This window comes from Anneissia japonica, unplaced genomic scaffold (assembly GCF_011630105.1).
Source record: "Anneissia japonica isolate Jap-2015-1 unplaced genomic scaffold, ASM1163010v1 scaffold287778_len1315358_cov176, whole genome shotgun sequence".
In the NCBI taxonomy this organism is placed as follows: Eukaryota; Metazoa; Echinodermata; class Crinoidea; order Comatulida; family Comatulidae; genus Anneissia; species Anneissia japonica.
The window spans coordinates 1,134,968-1,144,861 of record NW_022702824.1 but is presented as its reverse complement, the minus strand read 5'-3'; the positions used below and the strand labels follow the sequence as shown (position 1 = coordinate 1,144,861).

The 9,894-nt window shown below is 35.9% G+C and overlaps 2 protein-coding genes across 2 annotated transcripts in view; both read left to right on the top strand.

The window, feature by feature from the left end:
* Window positions 1-54: 54 nt before the first annotated feature.
* Window positions 55-3,742, top strand: LOC117104063 (fibrillin-1-like; the record flags this gene model as incomplete). Its single annotated transcript, XM_033244720.1, is given in 6 exon segments — window positions 55-183; window positions 1,512-1,593; window positions 1,751-1,794; window positions 2,097-2,196; window positions 2,554-2,674; window positions 3,398-3,742. Coding segments are annotated over 6 exon segments (587 nt in total), but the record flags the coding sequence as incomplete, so codon positions are not given.
* Window positions 3,743-5,598: 1,856 nt separating this feature from the next.
* Window positions 5,599-9,894, top strand: part of LOC117104038 (WD repeat-containing protein 7-like) — a gene marked incomplete in the record, with an annotated part of 47,536 nt that continues 43,240 nt past the window's right edge. Inside the window, 4 exon segments of the mRNA XM_033244689.1 lie at window positions 5,599-5,691; window positions 7,193-7,367; window positions 7,940-8,046; window positions 9,701-9,761. Of these exon segments, the coding sequence (XP_033100580.1) occupies window positions 7,206-7,367; window positions 7,940-8,046; window positions 9,701-9,761 (330 nt within the window).

The window sequence follows — 9,894 nt, the reverse complement described above, 5'->3', positions numbered from 1 at the left end:
TATACATATATATATATATATACGTTAACCTATATCTGTTTCGTTTCTGTATAGATCTAAATGAATGTGAGCGAGATGCAAATATATGCTCAGAAAAAGGCAACAGTTTCTGTGTGAACACATTTGGAAGCTACGATTGTCAATGTGAACCCAGTTTTAAGGACATTTCTGGAATATGTGCATGTAGGTATTTGTTGTGCAAATCTAAAAATTAAAAGTTTAATGTCACAGTTTTTGATTTCATTATATGCCTATCGAAGATAAATCAATTTAAGGTGGTGTCACGGCATAACGTGGCAATATGATCTTCTGTAAGGGACGTATACAGTGGCCTAACCCCCACTCTCGGGGGGCCCAGAATCATAGCCTGAACCCTGTGTTGGTTGGCTTTTTATCTGCTTGAATGGTCATGCCTTATAAAAATCTAAATAGAACGATTGATGGAGATTCAAATAGGCCTAGTCTTGAATGACGATACACAATTGACGATTTTTGTGTGTAAACAAAAGTGATTTATGGTTGAATAATCAATAGTTGAATACTCAAATGACATCTTTTCAATATATATATTTTGTTTTTAGTTGGGACGTTATCCTCACATAGGACACTTCGTGAGCGGACCCTATGACTCGTCGTTACGCCACTGGACATACAACATTTGAAAAAAAGCATTGATCTCTCGAGGCATTCATATTGCTTGATAATAAGGCCAAACAAAATAAATTGTTTGTTTGCCCTTCTTTTTTTAAAATGATAAAAAGGGGCGGGTGGAAATGGACAACAGACAACAACTTTAAACTAATTTGTGGGGCATGTGGCAAAAAATAAAGATAAAATAAAGATAAATTCACTCACATGTTTTTAATTTGTAAAGAACAATCTAAAAAAAAAAACTTTTTTCCGTCCCTTTTTTTCAGTGAGTTAGGGCGAGTGGAGGAGGGCAAACAAACATATTTGTTTTGCCCAAGGATACAGTACACGTACAGTACTGTAGTACCATTACAGGATCACGCATTACTGGATCAAAGCATCCACTAGTGCTAAGTGGCATCCTCTACCAACAGTAGAGCATTGACTCCATAAAATCGCTACGCTACCGCTACACTGTTTTCACTGCAACCGTTGCCCTGAACACAATCGCAAAATTTTCCCGATTCATTTATTCATTCTTTAATTCTTTATGCCACCCAAAATACACAAATATACAAAACAATAGAGCAAAATTTAAACAAAAAGTTTTTGTTTAACTCTCTGACTCTCAGACCAATCACTGTCGCCCAAAGCTAAGCTGTCGGCGATAGCGTGTAGCGATTTTATGGAAACCAGCTTAAGGCACATTCACACTGAATTCGAATTTTTGGATCGGAAAGCCTATACCGAAGCGATCAGAAAATGGAATCAGTGTATAAGAATAGGGACGTTGGCATTCAGCGCTTCGGAAAAGTGGTCCGACTTTCGGTTAGGATCCGATGTTAATGCAGCTTTCTTTATTAATATTGGGTTTTTTTCAGCTGTCTGTGACATTAAAGAATGTGAAAATGGAGCAACGTGTATTATATCAAATGAAGCAGAAATACCTGAGGCTTACTGCATGTGAGTCACATATGAATTATTAATAGACAAATACGTTTTAAAAGCATTGGTACAAATTAATTATTGTAATAGTTATAGCGTATCTAACACATATAAATAGTTATTATATACAATAGCTTATGTACTTACTTTTTACTTAATTTACGTTTTATTACAGGTGTCCACCTGGATATGAAGGGGAAAAGTGTGCTGAACGTTCTCGTATGTATTTGGTCATAGGTTATAAACATAATAACAATTAATAATAATAATAATAATAATAATAATAGTAATAATAAATAATTATAATAATAATAATGAAATATGATGATGATGATGATGATGATGATGATGATAATGAAGATGATCGATAATTACCATAATTTTAAAAAACGCCCATTATACACATTTTCGTTATAAAACGTCTGTTTATTTACTATTCTTTGCAAATGTTGGTAGGCCTATTTCAACACATTAATGCATTCTGTAAGGCTTTCTTCTATTTTTTATTTACTTTTTTTTAGATTTATTTAAGGTGGCTGTTAGCGTTGGTACTACATTCATCATCCTTAGTTGTCTACTATTCGTAACAAGTGTTTTACTGGCTTGCTTAAACCAACGAAGGTAACCAGAATAATTATTCTAAACACCCACTGAATTATAACTAACAACAAGATATAAAAAAATAATATTTAATGAGGAAAAGTACCGGTAACAAAGAAAAATGATGATGATGATGTTCATGATAATGAAGATGATGATGATTATTATTATGATTGCAATGAGGAGGAGGAGTAGTAGAAGGATGATGTCGACGACAATGTGATGATGATAATGATATTGATGTTGATGATTATGTCGGTGACGACGGTGTCATGAAAATGTCATGATGTCATGATTATGATTATGGTCATAAGAATTATGACGATCCTGATGATTAATGTTTAAATTTCCTTTGTTTTTATGCTTTTTATATGATAGTAAAACGTACCCTGATGAAGACCAATCGATAGATGGAGGCTGGGATGAGTCAAAGGGCAAGGATCATGAAGACAGGGAAAAGCCAAACGGAGGTCACACAAGCACAGAAAAAGGCCTACAGGTATGGCGTTTCTGATAGTTAATATTAGGTACAATGGTATTGTTTATCAGGCCTTGTGGGTCAGAGGCGGCGCTAGCGGGGGCAGGAGGCAAAGGACCCCCCAATCGGGGACCTCTTGACCCCCCCGCTTAGATCCCCTGAAGGGGAATTTCCAACAAGGTCGTAGGAGAAAAATTAAATCTCGGGCGACGAAAGTGCAATTTAAGCATGCCTAAGCTGTCAAATTTTAGGGATTAAAAACTGATAGCGCTAGCAGTGTGCTAGCGAGGTATTTGTATACTATTGCGATCGTACAAGGGGCTGCAGTACCTCCCGACAGGATAAGAATTCCATCTTCAACACAGTATTTTATTATTTTTTAATAAAAAATTTCCCCTACAGATTTCATTTTCCCCGACGGGGGAGCATGCTTCTTCGACCGGGGTAGGGGGGGGGGTGAACCCCCTTGTCGGGGAGCTTGGACCAGTCGGAATTCCTGGCGTCGCCCCTGTTGTGGGTTTGTTTTTGATTCTGGTGGGTGAAGTCGACCTCCAATGCTGGACTCCAAAAGTGAAGGCGTCTAAAACTCTTCTTCCTGGGTCACCATGAAACCCGTGGCAATATAATTGATCCCACAAGTACTTATTTGCATTACTCTAGGTTATATTGGCAAAATGTTTATTTTATTTCTGTAATAGTAATGGCACTTCTAATAAATATTTGATTTCTTTTTGTTTTTTATAGTATGTGGCGGTCCAAAAGGAAGGGCCGAACGGTACAGCGCTATCTACTCTCAACAACCAACCGAGTGGATCCACCACTAAAATCCAAGTTGAACCAAATTCCTACTTTTAGCAATCTCCACCGCTGATGTTAAAATTAATACATGTAGGCCTATATTAATTACGGTAGCAATAATTTTATGTGAGAATTCCTTCAATAACAATTTTATAGCTTCATGTTATATTAAGATAAATACTGACATTCTGTAAGTAATCGCGTCAATTTCGAGGCAATATTGTAATGTAATTTTATTAAACAATAAAGTGGAATGTAAATAATGAATTCAAAATGCAAAGCAGTTACTTAGATTTAGTCTTTGTTTTGTTTGTGTATGTACTGTTAAACATCATTGGTTCACAGATACAGTCTATTAGGTGAATTTCTATAAACAATCATCATCATCATAATCATCATAAATTTTGTGACATACATTCTTATAAGAATGTTCTGTGTTTTACTGGCCTTCTCCCACCTATCTATGGAACGCCCATTCGTAGATAGGCCACGTAGTCCCTACTAGAATTCGATTCGTCATTACGTACCTCTAGCAGAGCTATCGGCACAATTTAAAAAAAACAAAAAAGGCTCCCAGAAGGAGCGTGTGTCTACTGCATTAATTTTTTATTTATTTATTTATTTTTTATTTATTTATTTATTTTTTTTTTTGCTACTGTAGTGACTTTTTAGCGAACTTTCTAGGACAGGTCTTATCTAGCATTCTGTGTTGTTCTTACTGCAAATTGATAACTTACTGTAGGACAGGTCTTAATTATCTGGCATCACATTTCGTAGACTTGCTTTTTATTTTTATCTTCAGCTCATGACTCATCCCATCATTCCTCCATACCGGATTTATTCTCATAACCTCTACTGGATTTACCACTTTAGGGTTATAACTGCAAGACGACAACATAGTGTCTACTCCATCCCCGGTGGGGTGGGGGGCAGTAGACACAAAAATCATTGGTTCATAAAACCATTAGGTTAGAATTACACATATTGTAATTACGTCAATCTGCATTGTAATCATCAATAATTATCCGTCATCTGATATTCTAAGGATTAAAAATTGAAAGATGGCACGATAAAGATGGCGAAAATGGGAGTCGTGAAACTGCCTAAGGGAAGACTGACTACTGAACTCAGCCACCACTTACAACAGGGGGTTGGGGTCTGAGTTAAGTTAAGAGGACACCAAAGAGCCAAATGGGGTTTCGAGGCTTAAAAAACGTACGGTACATCTTACAGTTAAATATACTGTAGATATATATTGTAACTGTTCTACAAAAGCAATTCAAATCAAATCTAATATACTTTTATTCTCCATACAATAAAGTAGTACAAAATACAATAAGAATGCAAAAGCAATTGAAACAAATACATGGAAGGAGGCTACGGTAAGTTCAACAAGAGCTTTAAGACGTAGTTGGAAAAATGACCGGTACCAACTAATAGAATAGTTGAAATGATATACCAGTAAAATTAAAATAATTCCAATCCAGCTTGTATTCGTTTATTTATTAAAAAAACACAAAACCACAAGACCAAACACATTATTCAATAGACTCAAATATAAATGAAAGGATGAGAAGGAAAAAAATAATTAATTGCCATAACAGAGACCAAAGACTTCATAGGGTGATATTTAAAACTATTCAATGTGAATTTATTTTTAAGTCATAAGAAACATTCGCCCAGCATAATTTCGGACCCCAAAAAAGAACTGGAAAACGCAATTATTTAATGTGAAGGAAGTAGGTTGAATCATCCACTGGGTACAAAGGACAGGATTTGTAGTGTTCATTGATTATTTGCGTAGGGGGTTTACTGGACAAAAGGGGGCGCCGCTTTGTGAAAAGAGAGGTTTAATTACTAGAACCCCTAAACCCCCTAGTAACGGGCCTGTTACATGCCAGAGGTGTAAACTGTTAACACAACGTTGTGCAGCAGCGTTTCCATTATACATAGATTTATGGTTTTCACAAAAGACGTTTTTGCAGCTGGGTAAACTCTGTAGGCATACTCTGCCAGAATGAAAAAAGATCCACTTATCTTTTTAGAGAGTATCAATCTTCGAAAAAGTCTAGGCCTCATTATAACAATTTGCAAAAAGATAAAAATATACTGCTGATGGCTTAAATTTTGTATTTGCCGCCCTCTACCTTATAAAACAGTCACCTGCCATCATCCTCTGCTACTGTTTTTATTCTGAAAGCCTTGCTAAAATAATTTGTGTATCGGCTTGATCTTTCAAGGTACAGTATAATATATAGTATAGAAAATATAACCAAATGTACGCGCATAATTTTAAGTACCTGGTCTTAAACTTCCCAGTCTAATAAGGTAGTCATGTGCTAAAAATCCTAGGCCTAGACACGCATTCGGTTAAGGGAATTGTTGTTTACCTCTGACGAGTGAAATGCCGAGGGCGAGGCGTACTACTTTGGACACGCCTCCTTTCCCCCTTTTTTTTTTGCCTACGATAGAGGACTGGCGGTAGGAGACCTACGGATTAAGCTACTCACTAGGTTGCAGGTAGCAGCAATAATGACGAGATCTTTGAAATTGCTAATACTTTAATCTAGATAAAGCTGGGCGGCCCATGGGAAGCAGGTCAACTCGACCCCAAGGCTAAAGTCAACTCGGCCCCAAATCAACACGGCCCCGGCATGTCAACAACTGGGCCCCAAGTCAACTCGGCCCAATATATTGTACTGTCTTGTACACTAGACTTTTCACTACTGGAAACTACAAGAAAAAGAACATTGTTTTTGAAAACTACATACTGTAAAATTATATTCAAACTAATTAAAATTTCTGAAAGAATAACAAAAAATATTGTAAAACTTAAATAAGATAAAAAACAAAACAAAAAAGTATTTAATGCCTATGTATAGTCAAGCATTGTAAAAAAAAGACAAAATAAATACAATTCATACTAAAACTCCAAAAAAAGCTCTTTAAAAATAGAGAACCCATGGTGTTCCATACTGCAGCTGTTATGCACTTGTCAATTTTAGATCCTGGCTAGACCTAGCTAATCATATTCCAATGCACATAAGTGTAGTACGACATCGTTCGCTTGTTACACACTACTCACTTGCTCACCGTGGGTAGGATAAACTTACTATACTAGCCTAAGCAATGGCAGAAAAATTATGTCACACACATTCTGGCACTTCATTGGGTGATGGTGACATAATGCCATTTACCTTACCTTTAGCAAACCGAAGTAAGTAGACATACATTACGGTACTGTATCCCCATTACTCTAAAAGGTTTTTTCTTGCGTGGATTATACCTCAAAAACCAGCTCAATATTACGCAGAAAATAGGTGCGCAGAATCGTAATTTCTGCATAATACAATTGTTTTTGTACAATTAATAAGATTAGGCCAAAACCTAATTTTCTGCAAAATATGCATGGAAATCAGCCCTTGTTTATTTCTATACCAAATTTTTGCGCGGAGGATATATTCCCAGCACAGGCTTTACCTTACAGTCCCACCATATCCGTAACCACAACATATAAAAATATTCAGGAACTTCGCACATCAACCGTCTGCGCACCTGTTTTCCCATGAAATTGAACTATACAGTGTGGGCGCATCAATATGTAGCGTTACTAGTGTGTCAGTAATTTGGATAGCTGATAGAGCTACTGCAGGCCCGGTCATGATGTAATGAAAATGTTTTTTATATATATTTACAATACAAATATGTATAAAATTATTTAAAATATTTCCCTTCATAAAGATCAGTGGAATCAATGGCAGGCACCACTTCCTTGGTGGTTCCTATCGTGTTATGGGGTCCCACCGCCCCAACACATTGCGTATCCTGTGTCATGGTAACTGCTGATCAACGTACAATAGTGACTGGTTGCCATGATGGCCAGATTGTCATGTGGGATTTAGACGAAAATTTACAGGTAAGAAATTGTACAAAACTTAACAATTTCAAGATGGTACTTTGTAATAGTTACAGTGGAGTTGATTTTAATCTTTGTTTTTGTTTTTCAAAATCCTTCAATGACAGGTTTGTGAACCCAGGAGATTAGAATGTAAACTTGTTTGCCAGGGTGAGGAGGGAAGGGGGGAATGGATGGAAGACTTTTGCTATTATCTTTGGCTATTTTGTCTGTCTCAGGCTGTGGTGGATTTTCATTTTATATATTTTTTAATGTTGCTTTGTATTGTTTGTTGTTAGCCCAAACTATTGTAATATTTACAGTAAGAAAATAATTAAAATAAATGTTTAAACACCAATCTATTTAGCTCTTCTCCACTTTTTTAAAATCAGTTAAATGTATTTTTAGTTCTTTAAGAGAGCCCCTTATTTGGAATGGTACCCTTTTGGAATGCTCTTCAAATATAAAATACATTTTGAAAATTTTGTTGTCACTAGCAGAAAAAAAATGTTAACAATTTGTAAAATAGTTCAACAAAATTCTATAGTTTCCCAAGAAAATGTAATAATAGTTTTTGTTTCAATGTTTCATAGTTGTCACCTCGTAATATATTATTCGGGCATTCAGCCTCTATAACGTGTCTGACGAAGGCAAATAACTCGTGGGACAACTGTACGATAATTAGTGCTGCTGAAAATGGGTAAGTGAAAGATGAAAAAATTAATAAAATTTATCTGTTATTCTTGGATTTTATACTGTGTACCCTTGGTGAGAATTTTACCTCAGAAAAGGTGGTCATGTATTCATCGCTGTGTATCCGTCTGTCTGTTAGCAACATTACGCAAAAACTAATGAATGGATCATCATAAAATTTATTTAAATGGTACATAATAATCGAAGAAAGTGACCATTCCATATTCGGAATAGAGGGTCAAAGGCCAAGGTCTTTGTTTTTTTTTTTATTTACCCCCGAGCATAAAAGAAAATATTGGAATCACCCCTTGTATTCAGACCCAGGCTGGAGGTATGCTGTAGCACTTAAAATTAAAATTATGTGCCTGAATACAACGGGCGATTCCATTATTTTCTTGAGAGTATGCTGCAGTTTCACACATCATCAGGGAGGATCTTGGACTTTACTAACGGGGCAGGGGAGGTGGTAGGAGCACACTATTTTCGGAATAGATAAGCGAGTAGCACTTGTTTCAGTACATAGTTTGATATACATTGAAATTTTAAAATTTAGTGGCAAAACAGGAGTGGGGGCATCCCCCCCCCCCCACTGGATCTGCACCTGATCATACACGACCTGGTATTCAGGCACAGGGTGTAGGTAGTCTCTCTATAGTGAGACTGCTCGAGTATTAAAAATGTTTGTATTGCTATAATTTTAGATTCTATAAAACATAGGTTATTAAGGCTTGTTACAAACTTTGCTATAGCATCTTTGAACCAAGTACTGTAGCAGCCAGCTTAGTTTATTTACATTGAGAATGGAAGCACAGATTTCAGCTTAGATTTCTAGTATTGTTTATTTGTTTGTTATTTTACCGATAAGTTTTACTATACAGTATTTAAAGAGGTCCCACTCCTCCCATACTATGCAGTAGTAGTGGGCGTTTCCCCCATATTTTTTCAATTTATATATATATTTGAGTTCAGTGATTCTATTTTATAGTTTTTGTTTAGTAAATTTTAAAATCTGCATTTAAATTTAAAAAAAACTAAAAGTAATCATAATTAATGTTTTCGAAAATATTTGCTACTATTCCAATGCTCATAATATCAATGGATAATTCTTGTAATTGGAATTATTGAAATAAAATATCTTACTTTACTTCCAAGCTATCATTACTGTCTCAGGATCTTCAGGGAAACTGATGTATTTGCATAGATCCACTTGTCACATGATCATTCAAGCATGCACTAGAATTTGAATGATCATGTGACAACACCAGTATTGCCGGTAGCTCATATCCACGGTCAAGATTGCAGGTGGGGTGCCTGGTCCAAATTTCCATAAACTCTCATATTTTCCTTGGTGAATACCTTTCTTCTCCGGGAATAACTGACATGTTGTTGTGATTAATTTTGTGGTTCGTTACTTTGATGTGTTCTCCTAACAGCAGTAAGTGTTTTACCTCCAGTTTTCACATGTTCAGAAAATCTTGGTTCCAGTGACCTGGCAGTTTCACCCACATATTTTTCTTCACATGAATAGTCAATCTGATAAATGGCGTCACTTGTTTTGTGTCGAGGATTAGGACATTATAATTAATGTTGGTTTTTTTTTTAAGAAAGTTGTTATTATTTAAATGACTCTTCATTTTGGTTTCTGTTCTTGTTTTCAACAGTGAGGTATGTCTTTGGGATGTAAATGATGGACGATGTATAGAACATTCAAAGCAACATCAAGTCTGTCTCTTATACACATCTAGATGTGTATAAGAGACAGCTATTTATGAATGTCAAACATCCGTGGTTGAGCCGTAAACTTGGTTTAAAAAAAATTCATATGACCAATACAGGGTTTCCCCATGCTGTCTCT